This window comes from Dioscorea cayenensis, unplaced genomic scaffold (assembly GCF_009730915.1).
Source record: "Dioscorea cayenensis subsp. rotundata cultivar TDr96_F1 unplaced genomic scaffold, TDr96_F1_v2_PseudoChromosome.rev07_lg8_w22 25.fasta BLBR01001848.1, whole genome shotgun sequence".
Lineage (NCBI taxonomy): Eukaryota > Viridiplantae > Streptophyta > Magnoliopsida > Dioscoreales > Dioscoreaceae > Dioscorea > Dioscorea cayenensis.
This window is the reverse complement of record NW_024088239.1, coordinates 45,083-63,203: the sequence shown is the minus strand read 5'-3', so window position 1 is coordinate 63,203 and position 18,121 is coordinate 45,083. Positions and strand designations below refer to the sequence as shown.

Below are 18,121 nucleotides of genomic sequence, written 5' to 3'. Positions count from 1 at the left end.
ATTAGGCCAGCGTTACTCAATATATATATATATATTTGGTTCAATTTTAATTTAAAAAAATTTAAATTCTACTTAATTTAACTCAAAATTAAAATCCAATCAATTTATTTTTCATATAAATCAATTACGGTTATATATATTCACACATTACAAAAGATTTATATATTCCAAGTAATCTAACTAATTTTAGTCAAAGTTGATTTGATTCTTCAAGCCTTATTCATAATCAATTCAAATTTAAAAACTAAACTCAAAATTAATTTGAACGTTTAAAATCCTCAAAGGAGATCCAACTTTTATCAAACTTATCAAAAACAACTAGGTTAATCAACAACTCGCCACATCAAGACAAGATGTTGTAATCCTAACAACAGCATCTCTTCCAATTCCTTCTGTCTAGTAAGCCATGATTAAAGAGATCATATCATATTAATCAAACAATTAAACAATTAGATGCTTAATTAATTAATTAATTAATGATGGTCTTGAAGGGAAGAGGATAGTGGCACAGTTGTTCCCCCATGCCTGGAGTTTGACCACATAATGTATAGCTTATGTGGATCACGTGATTGGCATGCTGGACCACTCTCTCAAGTCACAACACCACACCACACCACACCACACCTGCCTTTCATTAATCACATCTTCTTCTCTTCTCTTCTCTCTCTCTCTCTCTCTCTCTCTCTCTCTCTCTCTCTCACACACACACACACACACACACAATGCCAATGGAACATTGAATTGGACTCAACTTGATGCACCAAATGCTAAAACACACCCAAATCAAAGTCCTTATTTGATTTGATTGTTAGGGACCATGTTACGCTCATCTGCTTGTTTCATTCTCTAGGGAATATTTTAGGTAGGTTTTCTTAAGCAAAGGATTTTTCTTTTTGTTAATTTATAAACCCTTTAAAAAACATATTTATATATAATAATACAAGTATTGAATAAGATAAGCTGATAATATATATGATCATTTTAGCAGTGCATGTGATGATTGTCGTCGGACTCTGACTCTCTCTCACGTCGTGACAGCTGATCACTGAGCTTGAGTCAAGTCGGCCCTGATTACTACAGCGAAAGTTAACCTTGGTGGCTAAATTGAACAAGTATGGCTACTTGAGAAGTGTTGTGGGAATGAACTCTCCCTGAACTGCTTGGAAAACTTAGTTGATACTGAATGAAGTCACTTTGGCTATTTATAGGCCGAGGGCTTGCTAATCAGACTAGAGATCTGTTTGATCCAATCGGTACATATCATCCTTCAGAGTATTACTATATTACTGCTATATGTTTCAAAGAGGATGTCTGGGTTTTCTCCTCACTTCACCAGAAGTTTCCTTTTCTCTTTTCAGGATGATGGAGAAGGCTCCAGACTATCACTACACATCTAGAGGACATCTCTTCGTACTTCTAGTTTATCTAGAAGACTCTACTAAAGACTCTTGAGTTTACGTGATATTATGCTTAGGAAATTTTCTAAGTTAGGGAAAAGAACCTACTCTTCCTCAATCAGCTGACATGACGTCACTGCCTCGCTGTCGGCCATGTCCCGGTCTCCACATCGTGCCGGGCGTGACATGATGACTAAAAACATAAAGGTGGTGTCTAGGCATGGAGCTAAAAGAATTTTTTAAAAAATATTGGGTTGGCGGTAAAAAAAATTATATTATGGTGATTATTTTTATTTTTATTATTTTATTTATTTATTTACTTTTTGATAAAATGGACATAAGCTATGTTAAAAAGGCGTATCTGAGATGTGAACTTTATTAATACTTCAATATGCTTTATACCCTCATTTTATATGAAATGCTGAAGTTTAGTCAGTTTTCTATAAGAGCATAAACACCCTACATAAAGAATCCAATATTAACAAAACAAAGAGGGTTGTTTTCTCTCGATTAAATTTAAATTAATTAATATTGATAAAGATAAAATATTTGAAATTTGAAAAATTATTTTAATAAATAATATTATTTGTTATAAGTATTGATATTTTTAAATTTAATTATTAAATATATTTATTGAATAATAAAATTGAATTGTTTTACTAAAGACATACCTAATTATTAGTTTTACTATATCTATGACAAAATAAAAGAAATTTGGGCAAAGTTTAAAAAAACCTTGTGATTTTTTACTATTGCAAAAACAAGGGCTAGATGATTTTTTTTTTCCTTGATTATATGATGTGTGTTTTTTTAAATTTGAAAAAAAAAAGAGAAAATCATTACTAAGCCGATATTAATTCATATAGTAAAATCATTAATTTATTTAAAAACTGATTTATATAATATAAAAATATATATTTTTAGGTGGTTTTTTTATATTAATAGACGATTTTATCTTTATTAAAAAAAATTAATATCATTGATAATTTTTATTTTTATTTTTATAAATATGAGAAACCACAGGTTATGAAATTAAAAAAAGAGAAACTTTGGTTAGAAAGTATATGGGAAATTTCCAAAATAGATGTTATAGGTGCAAGTGTTCGTCAGATAAGAAGCATTATCATGATTTGATCAAGGGATGCATTATATGTAAATGGGCCCCATTGCCACTAGTACTTTTGCAGCATCTCATTGGTTATAGCATTTCAATGGTACAATGAATGGTGTGCCAGACTCACCTCATATATACCTTACAACCAAGCAATAGTTTATCTTAAAATTCTATGTGTGTGTGTTTTTTTTCAATAATAATTATGAGGGAATAATTTGGTAAAAATTCATTAAATAGATTATACAATATAATAATATTAATATTTAGAATAGAAATTGTAAGAAATAAACTTGTTAAGAAATAAAAAGGAATTTTACAAAAATTGCATTCAATTATTATTATTTTTGACAAAGTTACATTCAATTATATAAATTAACATTATAATAAAAATAACCAGATTATCAATATTATATGATAATATAGATCCACTGTTCAATTCAAAGAGGAGAATTATAAATAAATGGCCATTACTGATAAGATAGATGGACTACCTTTGTTTTGAAACTTTCACTTTTTAATTAAAGAGTAAAAATAATATATATATATATATACATATATATATATCAAAGTTTAATACAATTAAGAGTGTGCATATGAATCAGAATTTGATCTGCCTAGTCCGTGCATCATTATTCGATAATATGGAGGTCGATTGCAATCATGCACTCATAATCATGATTTGTTATGGTTGTTGCGTTAAAGCATGTAATTTGAACTCAAAATTCTTAAATTTTTCACGTTAGTGTCTTATGTGATGGGACTAATATTATTAGTTTAGTTTTTACAAAACCAGTTATTATTATTATTATTATTATTTAACAAAAATGGAACTAAAATTTATATATAGATCATAAATCATGATGTAGTATGCCAATGTGAGCTTTTTTAGCCAAATCTAGCTGCACATACTCTTCAAAAATTCTAATAACATGATATTATAAGCTCTAAAAATCATGTATATAATAGGGAATACAGATTGTGTATACAAATGATATCTATATCTCAGATACTCATCCTTATTTATATAACTGCGATCTATATATACCTGTGACATCAGTAGTGTTTTGTGTTAATGACGAAAAATTGATTAATCAATCTAACAATATACATCAAACTTTTGTTGAATGACCTAAAGAAAAGACAACGTTACACTTATTTTTGTAATATGATTTTTTTTAACATAATTATATATTTTTAAATTTTTACCCACAGCTTTCTCCAAAACTACAAACAATAGAATTCAAAACTACTTGTTTAAATCTCCCTACAATTAACCAACAACCATTGGTCCATTATAATTTCTTACACTTTTTCACTTAAAAATCAATCCTTCTATTAGTCCTAATTACAAAGTAAAGAACATTAAATTAAAATTCATATATATATATATAATAAAATTGATAAATCATATATCAATAGTATACACACATAATAATCATATAACTTGTCGCACTAATTCAATCAATACTAAAATTGAGTTACAAATCCACTCTCATAGCCCCGAGACGTGTCTCAGTGGCACTAAACCAAACACCCACCCACAATAATCAAAATATGATTAAGCCCTTTAAATAAAAGGGTAACTATGAAATAAACATAAAATCCAAGGATCACATGGCAACAAAACCAATTCCCCAATCCAAACCAACCTTCCTTCTTTAGCCCTAATCTGTCTCCATCCCACATCACTCCCCCATCAACACAACCCTTACCTTCTTCTTCTTCTTCTTCTTCTTCTTCGCCCCATGAACTCCATCAACTTCTCCAATGGAACCCAAAGACCGCCCTCACCGTGCAACCACCACCTCCGGAGCCAGTGAACTCTTCATCTGCTTCACCTCCCGTCCTTCCAACACCTCCAACTCGGCCGCCACCACCATGCGTGTCCCTCCGCCAAGTCCCTCATGTCCCCGGCGCGCACCGGTGCCCCATCACTCTCCTCCTCCCTCAGCCGCCGCCTCCGTAGCAGCGGCAGCGTCAAAGGCCGGCGAACAGTCCCCCATGTTCCCCGCCGCCGTCACCGCCGCCGCCGCACGCAAGAAAGGCTGCTCTTTTGAAGCTGCTGAGCCTTCCTCTCCGAAAGTCACTTGCATTGGCCAAGTCCGTGTTAAATCTAAGAAAAAAGAAGAACAAGTGCAAGGCTGCACAAGGTGCGGCCATGGCGAGGTCTAGATCTCAGAGGAGAAGTGGAGGAGAAGCCAGCTTTAGAAGAGCTGGAGTTGGAGTTGGAGAAGGTGAGAAGGAGTGCAGGCCTTGGGGGTTTTGTGAGGCTTTGCGTTCGTTTGGATCGGAGATCAATTGCTTTGTTCCGTGTAGAGGTGGTGGGAGGTCTTCATTTTGTTCATCTTCAAAGGCTGGTTTTGAAGTGGAGGAGGAGAAGAGGAGGAAAGGGTCTTCTTGTGGTGGTGCTGTGTTTGGGGTGGATGATGGCTGTGCAGGAGAGTGAGGAAGGGAAAGGTGGTGAAGTTGTGGGTTTGGTTGTGCAGGAGAATGGGAGAAGAGAGGTGAGTTTGGTGGTTGAGAAGGTGGAGGAGGAGAAAGAGAGGGTGGAGATGGAGGTGGAGGTGGTGGAGGAGAATAGAGGGAGTGTTTGTGTTCCTCCAAAGAATGCTTTGTTGTTGATGAGATGCAGGTCTGATCCTGTTCGAATGGCTGCTCTTGCTACCAGGTTTTGGGGTTCTCCAGCTGCTGCCAAAGTTGGAGCTGAAGAAGGGAAGAAGAAGAAGAAGAAGAAGAAGAACAACAACAACAGCAAAGAAAGAAGAAGAAGAAGCTGTTGCTGTTCATGTTGAAACAATAATAGAGAGAAGAAGAAGAAGAACAAGAAGAACAACCACTAGAACAAGAAAAAGAAGAGGAAGAGAAGGTTGAAGTTGAAACAGCCATTGTTGAGAATAAGAAAAACCTTGAAGAAAAAGAAGAAGAAGAAGAAGAAGGACAAGAGAAAGAGGAAGCAAAGTTTGAGGTTTTGGAAGAGAATGGGGAAAAAGAGAAGATCAAAGATGAGAGCTTTACTGAATCTGCTGATCTTCCTCCATCGAAGGAAGAGAAAAGAAGGAGATCCAAAGCAAAAGAGAGAGAGATGAGACGGAGCCGCTCAAACAAAGAAAAGGAGAGGAAAAGGACTAGTTTTTCCAATGAGAAAGAAGCAAGGAGACATAGTTTTTCCACTGAGAGAGATGCAAAAAGGCCAAGCTTTTCTTCGTCGACCGTGGATACAGAAAGAAGACACAGCTGGAGTTTCTCAAAGAAGAAGAGCAAAGAGGAGGAGAAGGAGGAGAACCCAAACAAAAGCCATGGATTCAGAGAAAGTTTGTAGCAAAGTGGAAGCAGGGGAGACCAAGAGAGAGCTCCCTGATTGCTTGTTGTTGATGATGTATGAACCTAAGCTTTCCATGGAGGTCTCCAAAGAGACCTGGGTTTGCAGCACTGATTTCCTTCAATGGCGGCCGAAGGAAGTGGTACCCGCCGCGCCGGCGCCGCCGTTGAAGAACAGACCCAAAGATCCTGCTCCGCCGTTGTCGGAGGAGGTGAGAAGAGCTGGTTGGCACGGCTGAGCCGGCTCAGGTTGCGGCGGCGGCTGCGGCTCAAAATGGCGGCTTACGAGCCGTTTGTGCTAACGAGATGTAAGTCGGAGCCGATGAGGGTCATCGGCTCGGCTTGCGCCGGATGCTTGCTTTTGAAAAGCCGGCATCAGCCGATCGGCGCGGCTGGGATCGGCTTCTGAGACGAGGTGGGGGCCCAGAAGTTTTTGGGGGTTTTTTGTCGTGTTGTGAGTCTTGATGCACTGTGGTTTCTGGTTGGTGTAAAAAAGCAGTAGCATTTGTTTGTTATAATTTAGAATATTATGGGAAAAAAAGGTGCATGCTTTTGGAGGTGATCATTTAATTTATATATATTTATATTTATATTTTGTGTTTTTTTTTAATGTTTAAAATATGGCATTATGTGTATATGGATTTAGCATATGTTTTTATCTATGTTTAATAGAAATATTTGTGTTGTTTATTTTTATTTAAAATAATGTCTTATGGTAGTATGGCAAGGAGAATTATGTTTGATCATAGGGTTTTATTGAATTTTTCAAAATAACTCAAAAAATCTTTGGAAGTTTTATAATACAGTTAAGTAATTTTTAATTATTAAAATAAATTTTAATTCGTAAAATTATATGTAAATCTTTGGAAATTTTATAATACAATTAAGTAATTTTTAATTTTTAAAATAAATTTTAATTTGTAAAATTATTTGTATATATATATTGGAATTTGTAATAAGGGAAAAAAAAGGTAGTCTAGGGTCTTCAATTAACATGGACCCATGAGAAACTTTTTTGAAAAATAAAAGTTGAAAAAAACTAAGGAACTGCAGGGTATTTTTTTTTTTTCTTTCTATTTTTATATTTTTTATGATAAAGGGTAATTCATTATAAAATATAAGCCTAAGCATAAAATGGACCCTAATTAATTAATATAATAGTTTCATAATATATTAATATACTTCAAATTACTGAGGCTTACTCATGATACTTAAAATGAGGCCTTAAATTAATGTTAAATTGAAAAGCCAAGGCGTAGCTGAGATTTTAAGTCAACTTTCAGTTTTTACTAAGCGAATAATTTTAATCAATTGATACTGAGAGTTTATTATTTAGGAATATTCATAAATTCAAAATCTATGAACATTCATTATCGAACATTGAATTTAAATCCAACAATCCAATGGTCTTCATCATGATTTATACTAAATAGTAGTATAATGAAAGTGAGACGGCTGACCAGAATTAATACAGTAAATCAATCACACTTTCTATTAGCCTAATTAACAATCCATTGGTTGATGGTACCAATCCTCTGTTGTTGCTCTCTCTATCCAACCATTTCTCTCTATCACTCATTGTTCTTGTCTTTCTTCCTTCTTAAAATTTGACAACGTTCCAGGTGATTTAACTTAGGTTTTTGTCTTCCGCGACGTCCCAACCCAGTATCCTACCCAGCCCATTTATTTTTGTTGTCTTTCTTATTTTCAGCATTTGTGAAGACTTAAATTAATATATACTTCCTCCATTTTTTTTATCTGTCATTTTTAAATTTAAAGTAGTTATTATTATTTTTTTCAGAAATTACTTTTATCACTCTATTCAATAAAAATTTAATATGAGAGAGATGTGAAGATATAAAATGTATGGGTAATTTTTGGAAAGATAGCTAATTTTTATTAAATTATGTAAAAATAACTAAAGCATGTAGATTTGGTTATTCATGATAGATAAAAAGGTCGAAGGAAGTATTAATTATCAGGAAAGGCTAAATAAAGTTTTGAAATTTTTTTGTATAATAGATCAATTATATTTATTTTCAATTTTATCGCTATTTTTATGCCACTATATACTGAAATTCGCAAGGATATATTAGAGAAGTAGAATAAACTCTTAGAATTTGAGTTTGAATAATATGCTAATTTTTATTTATATTTATTTCCAATATTTTTGCTATTTCTATGCCACAAAACTTCAATTTTTTTTATTTTATATATATATATATTTGTGATTTGGATCTGGAATTTAATTCTCGATGAAATATATCAAGGATTAGAATCAATTTTAGGAATTTGAATTTGAATAATAGTTTAATTTTTGTTGTTATTTATTATCAATTTTGTTGCTAATGATAATTCCCATTCAATTTTGATCTTTTTTTATATAAAAATTAATTTTTAGACTTTGTTAGGTTAGATCAAATTAATTTTAAAGAAATCTAGTAAGATAATTAAATACCACAATCACCTATTCTTTTTCTTTTTGAACTTACAATTGTAATCATTGTTCTATAATGGAGCAACATAATAACATTACCATGAATCTTTTATCATGAACTACCCTAGTACCAATTTTTAGTAGCCTGGAAGAAGTTGGCTATAAAAGGCTGTTAAAAAGTTCAGAAAGTAAAATTGAATTATGCAATATTTTTAAACTTTGATATTTCTTTTTGTTGGTTTTTAACAAAGACTAGCAGCACCCTTCAAAAAGAAAAAATATATAAGAAAAATGCATCAGGGTTCAATGGTGTAATAATCATATGTTTTTTTTAAATAAAGATGACAAAAACTGTGGAAGGATATATATATACAAAAATGTACCGTGGGTTAACAAATTTTGAAAATTTGTTATGTGAAGTGAACTAACATACGGGACGGGACAATGAAGACTTGTCGCATATATTAAAATGATATATTAAAAACTATAATTTCATTATAATAAATCTCTCATGTTATATAATTATAGATAACTAGAGAATATGACTCATGCAACAAGACCCAAATCAAGTCTGAGTAAACGATGAATAATAAAATGCTCCATACACTGCATTCTGCCTTTCCACTTGCATCGAGCAAGTGTTGGCGATATCAAATTTATATTGCACTTATAAAAATTCAATAACCATCAAAAATTAGCTACTTTTCCTCGATTTTCTCGTAACATATTGAAGAAAAAGTTGAAATAATTTTGGAGCCTTTTATTACAGGGGATTCAACTCATTCAATAGGACAATAACTTTTTATAAAGGTACCTTTTCAGTTATGCCCTTGATCAATTTGTTAACTAACTTGCCTCTTGAAGCTGTTTAAAAGATTAAGAAGGCATCTTTTAGTGAGTGGTATCCCAATTTTTGATTTGAATAAAAAGGTTACCACGCTTTTATTCTTTTCACTCGCAGGGATAAACTTCTCTGCTCTTATTGAAAATGAAAGTGGCTATATGTATAGCCTTACAATAATTGAAAGCAAGAATCATGCACTTCACTAACAAGCGTGGATTCAAAAACAAAAAGAATAGGTCAAAGCCCTAGATAATAGGGATTATGTAACAGAAAACAAAGACTAAGCCTACTGCACCATTCCCTCCCTTAAACTAATATCATATCAGTTTACACCTGGATCTTTACAAATTCCCATCTGTGCATGCAACTTCTCAAAAGCATCTAACTTTAATGGCTAAGTCAAAAGATCTGCAAGTTGGTCTTGAGTTCAATAGTAATTTAATTTGACTAACTCTTCTCAAGTGAGATCTCTGAGAAAATGAAATCGAACATCAATATGTTTGCTTCGATCATGCATAACTGGATTACGAGAGAGCTTGATTGTTGAGCTATTATCACAATATATCATGGTAGCTCCACTTTGAGTTTGGTCAAGCTGCTCCATCATCCTTCGCAACCATACAGCCTGACATGCACAAGCAAATGCTGTAACAAATTCTGCTTCAGTCGTAGACAGCTTGACAATAGGTTGTTTGCGAGAGGACCAAGACACAACCCCTGAACTTAATAAAAATTGAAAACCTAAAGTGCTCCTGCGATCTTCGACATCTCCTGCATAATCACTATCAGAATATCCCACAAGTTGGTGGTTCCCTCCCTGGCGATAAAACACACCAAATGTAGTGGTGCCTTTGATATATCTTAACACATGTTTTGCAGCTTGAAGATGAAATGTAGTAGGATGAGCCATGTATCGATTGAGAAGACCAACCACATATAGCAAATCCGACCTAGTGGAGGTTAAGTACATTAAGCTACCCACTGGTTGTTTATAGAAAGTATAATCCACTTGCTCTCCCATCAAATCTTTCATTAACTTTGTGCCTGGAACAATGGGATTATTTACTGAGTTGCAATCTGCCATTTGGAACCTTTCTAAGACTTCACAAGCATACTTCTATTGACAAAGAAAGATCCCATTGTCCTGTTGCAATACTTCCAAACCAAGAAAATACCTCATCTTTCCCAAATCACTCATATCAAATTCTTGCATCATTGAGTGTTTAAATGAAGTGAACAAGAATTCATCATTCCCATTATAAATAAGATCATCCACATAGAGACACACAATCAAGATCTTACCAACAGAGGAGTGCTTGAGATACAATGTTGGTTCCTATGGACATTTCTTGAAGCCTTCATTCATAAAATAAGCTTCGATTCTACTATACCAAGCTCGAGGAGCTTGCTTCAATCCATACAATGCCTTTCGAAGTCTATACACTTTGTGTTCTTCTTCCTTGATCACATATCCAGGTGGTTGTTCAACATATACTTCCTCATTGAGATCTCCATGAAGAAAACGCTGATTTAACGTCTAATTGATACAATAGTCATGCCTTGTGAGCTGCAAGCCAAGGACAAGTCGAATAATAGTGTCTAAGCGGGCGACAAAAACAAAAGACTTGAGTAGTCAATCCCATGTTGTTGAGTGTATCCCTTTGCAACAAGATGGGCATTGTGACTTGTCGATTTCACCACGTTAGTTGAGTTTGGTCTTGTATATCCACTTAACTCCAATTATTTTTCATCTTTAGGCAAGTCGATCAACTCCCATGTATCATTTTTTTGCTAATTGCGACAATTTACGAATCCATTGCTAAGCGCCATTTCTCACGTTGTGTCTTGCATCATAAAAAGTTGGAGGTTCCTCATCAATAAACATAGCAAGGTTACCTTGATTTTCAATGTCCGAGAGTCCTTCATCACTCTCATAGTCATGCATCCATATGGGTGGGTGACGAATTAGTCTTTCCACAAAATTAGAAGATTGAGGTTCAAGTGGATCATTAACTTCCTTAGCTGAATTTTCTCCACTATAATGTTGTTTAGCAGCATCATCGACCGAAGTTGGACTTTGAGTTATTTTAGCAACCAGATCTGTAGATGTAGTATTTATTAACTGAGCATCATGAGTGTGATCAAGAATATTGTTGTCGAGCATATGACCCCATTCCAATGAAGTATCACCACCCTCAGTATGTGTTGTTGTCCAATGAAGTATCACCACCCTCAGTAAAATGATCAACAGACGGTTTAATGCCACTCCAAAGCCTCCTCGGTGTCTTATTGCGCACGCACAGCGTTGGACTCGATTCAAGATATATACGACCCAATTAAGCGCCTTACGGGCGAGAAGGTTTTTGGCATTTGTTTGCAAGTAAGCATATTGCGAACCATGTTCATGATTGTGCAATTCTTGCGTTCTGCCACTCCATTCTCCTGAGGAGTGTAGGCCGCAGTAAGTTGTCGTTGAATTCCATTGGTTTGACAAAAGGTAGTGAATTCTTTTGATGTAAATTCACCGCCCCTATCTGTGCGCAAACCACAAATGTAGGTAGCCATTGTCTTTTCCACCTTTGCTTTAAAGAGTTTAAAACACTTGAAGGCTTCTAATTTATCTGCTAAGAAAAACACCCAGATTTTGCGACTAAAATCATCAATAAATGTCAAAAGATACCTCTTCTTACTATTAGAAGTAGGAGATATAGGCCCGAAAATATCAGCATGAACAAGTTGGAGAATCTGAGATGCTCGCCATGTACTAGTTGAAGGAAATGGGCTTCTGTGTTGTTTACCTTTCATGCAATCCTCGCAAAATTAGCTGGAGTTCTTCAGTTGGGGTAATAAATGAACCATCTGTTTGGTGTGAAGAGTTTTGAGTCCATCAAGACTCAAAAGGCCATAACGACAATGCCAAAGATGATCTGGATTTTGAGAAAGAATTTGGAAACAATTCTGTACTGGACATTTGATGGTAGCTAAGAGAATGAACATCCGGTTGAGAGACATAGTAGTTTCGATAATAAGCCCTCTATCTGGATGGTAGATTTTGCACTTGTTGTGTTGAACTAAGATTACAAGGCATTTTTCCTGCAATTGACCGATACTCAAAAGATTGTTGCATAGATCAGGCACATAGAACTCTTCTGTAAGAATTTGAGTAACATTATTGATAGTTATATGGATTTGTCCTTTGCACATCACACAAAGACTGTAATTGTTGCCCAGCTTGACCGACTTGCGAAATGTTTCATCCAAGTGTGAGAATAACTCCTTTCGTCCACACATGTGATTGCTACATCCAGAATCTAGGAACCATGAAGTCTCACCAATTGTTGTGTCAGCATCAGTATAGGCCATAAGGAGCATTTCTTCACTTGTTTCTGCAAAATGAGCCTTTGTCTCCTTCTCATCCTTAGGTTCCTTATTTTTCTTAGGGCACTCAAACAAAAAATGGCCAAGATCATGACAGTAATAACATTCAACAAGAGCTTTGTTCATACCTCGTCGGTAGCGACCTCTTCCTCTTCCATGTGGGGTGCTTTGACCATATCTAGAACCACCAGAATTATCCACATGAGCAATCTTCAGTGCTTGCTCTTCGATCGCATGTCCATGCATACGTTGTTCATAGATTTGAAGACTGCTTTGTAATTCGTCAATACTCATAGAATCAAGATCATGAGACTCTTTAATGGAGCAAACTACATAATCAAATTTGGAGGACATGGAGCGTACAATCTTTTTAATGACAACAACATCACTCATCTTTTCACCAAGACTGCGCATTTTGTTTGTAATTGTGAGAGTATGAGCAAAATAATCAATGACAGATTCATCTTCTTTCTGATAGGATCCTTTTGTATGATATAGTGTTCTTCAACCTCTCAGCAAGACACACACTATCTCACACTACACTTCTACTGAACTGAAGAGAAACCAATTCAATATGATGATTCAGAATTGATGCACTTCATTGATTCAAAAACACTGAAAATATAGAGTTACTGATAGTGAATGCCAGTCAAGCATTTCACATAATACATGCTAATACAACAAAGAAATACAGTAAAGATTCAAAGTAAAGCTAATCCAAACAACATGCAGACAATAACCAAACTAAGTGCATCACACTATTATTCAGTCTTCTAAACAACACCACACACATCAATTTGTGTCCAATTTCCTGATCAGTTTTCCAACACTTTCATGTTCAAAACTTCAAAATCTTTGCGAAGAGCTTGAAGTTGCGCGTGCTTGACTCTGGCATTTCCTTGATACTTCTGCTTCAATGAATCCCAAATTCCTTTTGCTGTATCCTTGGTCAAAATGGTTTCAAGTGTAGATCGATCAATAGCCTGAAAAAGATAATTCTTGGCATGTAAATCCTTCAATTTCTGGTCAGCAATTTCTTTCTTCTGTGCATCTGTGAGATCAGCATCCTCTGCTCAACAAGAACTCCATTTTCCACAATTTTCCTATACTCTTTTGAATGAAGGAAATTCTCCATCAGCATACTCCAATGCTCGCAATGGCCATCAAGACGGGGAATGGCAGGCTGAAAAAAACTATTCTCAGTGGACATTTTGAGCTGCAGCTACAAAATGGATAGAGTTTCCTAGCTCTGGTACCAGATGTTAAAGCTAGTTAAGTGTAAGAAAACTCTCTGCTTCTTATTGAATATGAAAGTGGCTATATGCATAACCTTACAATAACTAAAAGCAAGAATCATGCACTCCACTAACAACATGGATTCAAAACAAAAGAACAGGTCAAGCCCTAGATAATATGGATTATGTAACAGAAAACAAAGACTAAACCTACTGCAACAACCACCAAAACAATTCCAGTCCATATGTGCTGATGTGGATGCTCATTTTTACACAGTCAGCCTTTGAAATCCAACTGTGCATGCCAATTGTATCTTCCACATCATCATTAGCCACATCACCCCCAAACATTTGTCAGTTCAGCATATGAGTCATCTAATAACTTTCTTCTTTCCCCCATTAACCGACAACAACTTGCTCATCATTGTGACAAAGATAGGGTGAGAAGAGTGGGCGAAGAAGATGCACGACCATGATAACGAAGGGGGCAAGCTAGCCTTGTTCATTCCATGGATGGAGGCGAGGTGGCGTTATCCTTCCTAATGAGCAAAGAGTGAGTGATCAACAATAATATGGATTTGGCTTTGAAGTCTCCGACAAGGGCTAAGGGCTTGCTGAAAAGGGAGACACAGTGATCAGTTATGATGGTGGCCATGTAATTTTTTGTTTGGTGTGAATTGACGATATGTTTGTGGGGATACACATCTAGGGCTTTTTTGTTCATGTTGTAGATGTGGTTGTTGTTTTTGCATGGGTTGTGGCATAATTGACTTTTGTTTGTTGTAAGTAGTTGTATTAGCAACTATAGTTGCGGTTGGATGATTTTATTTAATTATACATATACACCCTTTGGTTGAGTTTTGAAACATTTGTAGTTTTACTTTGATTAAGTTGAAACACTCAAATTGGAGTTTGTATGATGAAAACAATACACATGCTGAATCTGAATGCATTGAAAGGATTGTATTTAAATCCATACGCTCTATACAATGTTCTCTCAAACGCAAACTTAGAACTACGAGAGTGCAAACTTAGAATCTACACAATGTTCTCTAAAATTTTGCGGGGAAGCAATTTATAGAGTTCTTTAAAAAATATTCTCCAGGGACATTGTTTGTTACAAAAATTTACAGACTTCACATAAATTGTTACAAAAGCTGAAGCGGTTTATAGAATCATTACAAATTTTTCTAGCAAGACATTGCATGTTACAAAAATTTACCATACTTCACATAACTTGTTACAAAATTAAAGCAGTTTATAGAATCCGAGAATCTGATAGTACTTTAAAAAAATTTCTGTAGAAAGTGAAGCTATATATAGAATCTGAGTGATTTAAAACATTTTCTGCATGACATTACCATACATTTGTTTACAATAATAGGAACCGTAGGACATTGCTTTACAAAAGTAATCATACTTAATTTTCTGCAAGTTAAGTCAGGATAGACAATGATTTACAAAAATAGGCACTGCATGACAGTGCTTTACAAAAATAATCCTACTAAAAATAGGCACTGTAAGACAGTGCTTCAAAAAAAAATTTGAAAACAAGGAGTTGCAAGCAACTGTGTGGCTCAAGCAACTTTTTTGTAATCATCTAATGCACAAGCAGGGGCTCCAACTCCTTGTGGCATCCACACTTTTTTCTTTCCGTCAGCATTGCCTGGTCTTTTACATTCTTTGCCATCCTTGTGTTTCACTTGAGACTTCACTATAGGAACAACTGAAGCATTGACTGATGGTCTAGAAAGATTTCTTCCATATTAAGGCACTTCTAATGAGGCACCAAGGCTTCTGTAATTTGTCTACACATGGATTGTAACCAACTAAATGTATTAAAAAAATCACATAATTATATCGAGCAATTGTGAACAATGAAAGTGCAAAATAAAATTAAATTTAGTACTTTGTTTTTCCTTTCTAGCAACACTGAAGACCTTAAACTACACCTTAAATTCAGTAATAACATTTGATTATCCAACAGAATTGCAAACCTTAAAATTACTCAAGTAAACTATGTACACAAGTAAATTCATGGAAATTGGCCATTGCTAATAAATACCTTAAATTTACACTAACCTGAGCTGAAAGAACATTAGAAACTTGTTCTTCACTTGGTATATCCCCCCTTTGATTCCCCCTTGGATTTGTAGTTGTCGTATCAAGTGTTGTGTGCACAGGGATTGAAAAAAACTGCAATGAAAAATTAAATGATCTGTTATCATCCTCAACACCCATATGTGAATTTTTCGCCAAAAAATTTATTACTGTCCACTTGTGACTAATTTGACATAGAAAAAATCTGAGCACTATCAGGAAAAGATTAACTTTGTTGAGTAATGGTCTGCAGATTTTGGTGGAGAAAAAGTCAAACATATTAAATTGACAATGAACTACTGCTATACAATTAAAACAAAATCAAAATGTATGAAGTAAATACCTGTGGCGCATAATGATCTGATGGTTGTTTGTTTGTTGCACTCTCTTCAGGCTGTGGCTGTAGTGTCGGACTTCCTTTGTTTCCCTTTTAGTCATAAGCATATAATTAAATCAAATTGATAATGAACTACTGCCATACAATCAAAACTGCAAATAAGAAGTATATGTGCATACCTTCTACACTCCATTGAATCTTTTATTGTGCCCCACTGCACCACAGACGCCACATGTCATCTTCACTCCTTTCTTACTTACCTTTCCATTGTTGAACCCACTAGTTTCACCTAGCTCTCTCCTCTTCAACATGGTTTTCCTACCCTTCCTCTTGTTTACTGCCTGAGGTGGAATGATGGGGCCTTGGTCACTTTTAGGCCATGAATCCTTGTCATGGGTGGGATTCAAGATATTCCTATATGTTTCCATGAAAGTGATGACCTTATAACATGAATCAATGTAATTTTCAGGCTTCTCCCTATTATAGTATAGGGCTGACACTTAATGGCTACAAGGAATACCACTAAGCTACCATCTCCTGCAAGAGCATGTGTATTCAGACTTATTAACAACAACTTAGCCATATGGGCCTACCACTTGGTATTTATATCCACCTGACCATCTAGTGCTATACAACCAGCTTTTTTGTTTGGATTTCTCAAGTTTTTTTTACAATTGTAGGGCAGTATAGTGATGTAACTTTGTGCATGACATCTCTCTTTTGTCGAATCCTCTTCATCATCTGTGTCCTCATTGTCTCATTCATTGTTATAATTCCCTTGGTCCTAGCTTCTTAGATGTGGCTATTGAAAACTTCACACAAGTTATTCAAGAGAATATCATATTTGAACCTAGTCTGGAAATGTGCTCTACTCCAATACTTGGGTTCAATTTTTTTCATGTACTCAAATGCTCATAAATTCATTCCCTTCAGACCCTCTATTGCTCTGTCAAATGCAGAAGTGTAAGTTTCCCTAGTACATGATCAAAGCTGGTCCTTAAGTGCTTTGCCCCTAAATGTCTTCTTGAAATTGGTGTGGATGTGCCTAACACAGTATCTATGCTTATAATGGGGGAATAATTCAGCTATTACAGACATCAAACCTTATTATTAGATGGTGTTTAGCCAAGATATGCAATGAAAGGTCACATCATCACCCACAGGCATAACAAGATGGAGAGTAATGCACAAAAATCGGAAGATACAAACATAATGATATCAAGCATATGAAAAATTAGACCCACACAATGATAAAAACCTGATATCATTATAAAATAGACCCAAGGTGTGTCCTCACCAATTCGAGCCTACCAAGAAGCCTGCTCTCAATGGAGCTAGGCAAACATACATACCTTGGAAGACCTCTTCTTCACTGGACTTGATTATCACTATTGATCCTAGGTGTGTCCTCACCAATTCGAGCCTGTAGTCATACAACTTGGCCATTAGTGATTCTTCATCACCATCTATGATCCTTTATAACATATAAAAACACAAGGGAGATGGTTAGGATTATTAAAAAATAAAAAATAAAAAAAAATATGAAGTACTGAACAATTATTAAAAAAAACTATCACCTCTAAGTAAGGCACATGGCTCTGTAGGCTTTTAGTCGACTGATGTCAACTTCCTGATTACTTTTTACAGCTTGCACAATGCCAGCAATTCTCTAACTGGGGTCTGCCCTAAACTGTTCAAGGTAATTCTTTGTTATCCACTTAGCACTAACATGTCTATTGTTATGATCTCTAGAACATTCATGTTGTAGCACTGCAGACTTTATATGCACTCGTGCTCTAGTCTTTTACCATTGGTGAGGCCCATAAGTAAAAAAATGGTATCATGCAAAAACCTTGCATTTTCTTCTTGGTGTTAGGGCCTAAAAGTTTTATCACATACATATGTTTAATTCCATAATTTTTTACAGCTTAATTAAATTGTTTGAAGTCTCTAAATTTCAT

At 35.0% G+C, this 18,121-nt stretch overlaps 3 protein-coding genes across 3 annotated transcripts; 1 reads left to right on the top strand and 2 right to left on the bottom strand.

Moving 5' to 3' along the window:
- Positions 1-4,278: 4,278 nt before the first annotated feature.
- Positions 4,279-6,068, top strand: LOC120257086. Its single transcript, XM_039264709.1, has 3 exons — positions 4,279-4,611; positions 4,662-5,300; positions 5,733-6,068. The coding sequence occupies exons 1-3, from the start codon at positions 4,279-4,281 to the stop codon at positions 6,066-6,068; spliced, it is 1,308 nt and encodes a 435-aa protein (XP_039120643.1).
- Positions 6,069-9,567: 3,499 nt separating this feature from the next.
- On the bottom strand, positions 9,568-10,194 carry LOC120257085 (secreted RxLR effector protein 161-like). The gene has a single exon (XM_039264708.1). The coding sequence runs from the start codon at positions 10,192-10,194 to the stop codon at positions 9,568-9,570; it is 627 nt and encodes a 208-aa protein (XP_039120642.1).
- A 1,736-nt stretch (positions 10,195-11,930) lies between these two features.
- LOC120257084 lies at positions 11,931-12,902 on the bottom strand. The gene has a single exon (XM_039264707.1). It carries the CDS (start codon positions 12,900-12,902, stop codon positions 11,931-11,933), a length of 972 nt encoding a protein of 323 aa, XP_039120641.1.
- Positions 12,903-18,121: the final 5,219 nt, after the last annotated feature.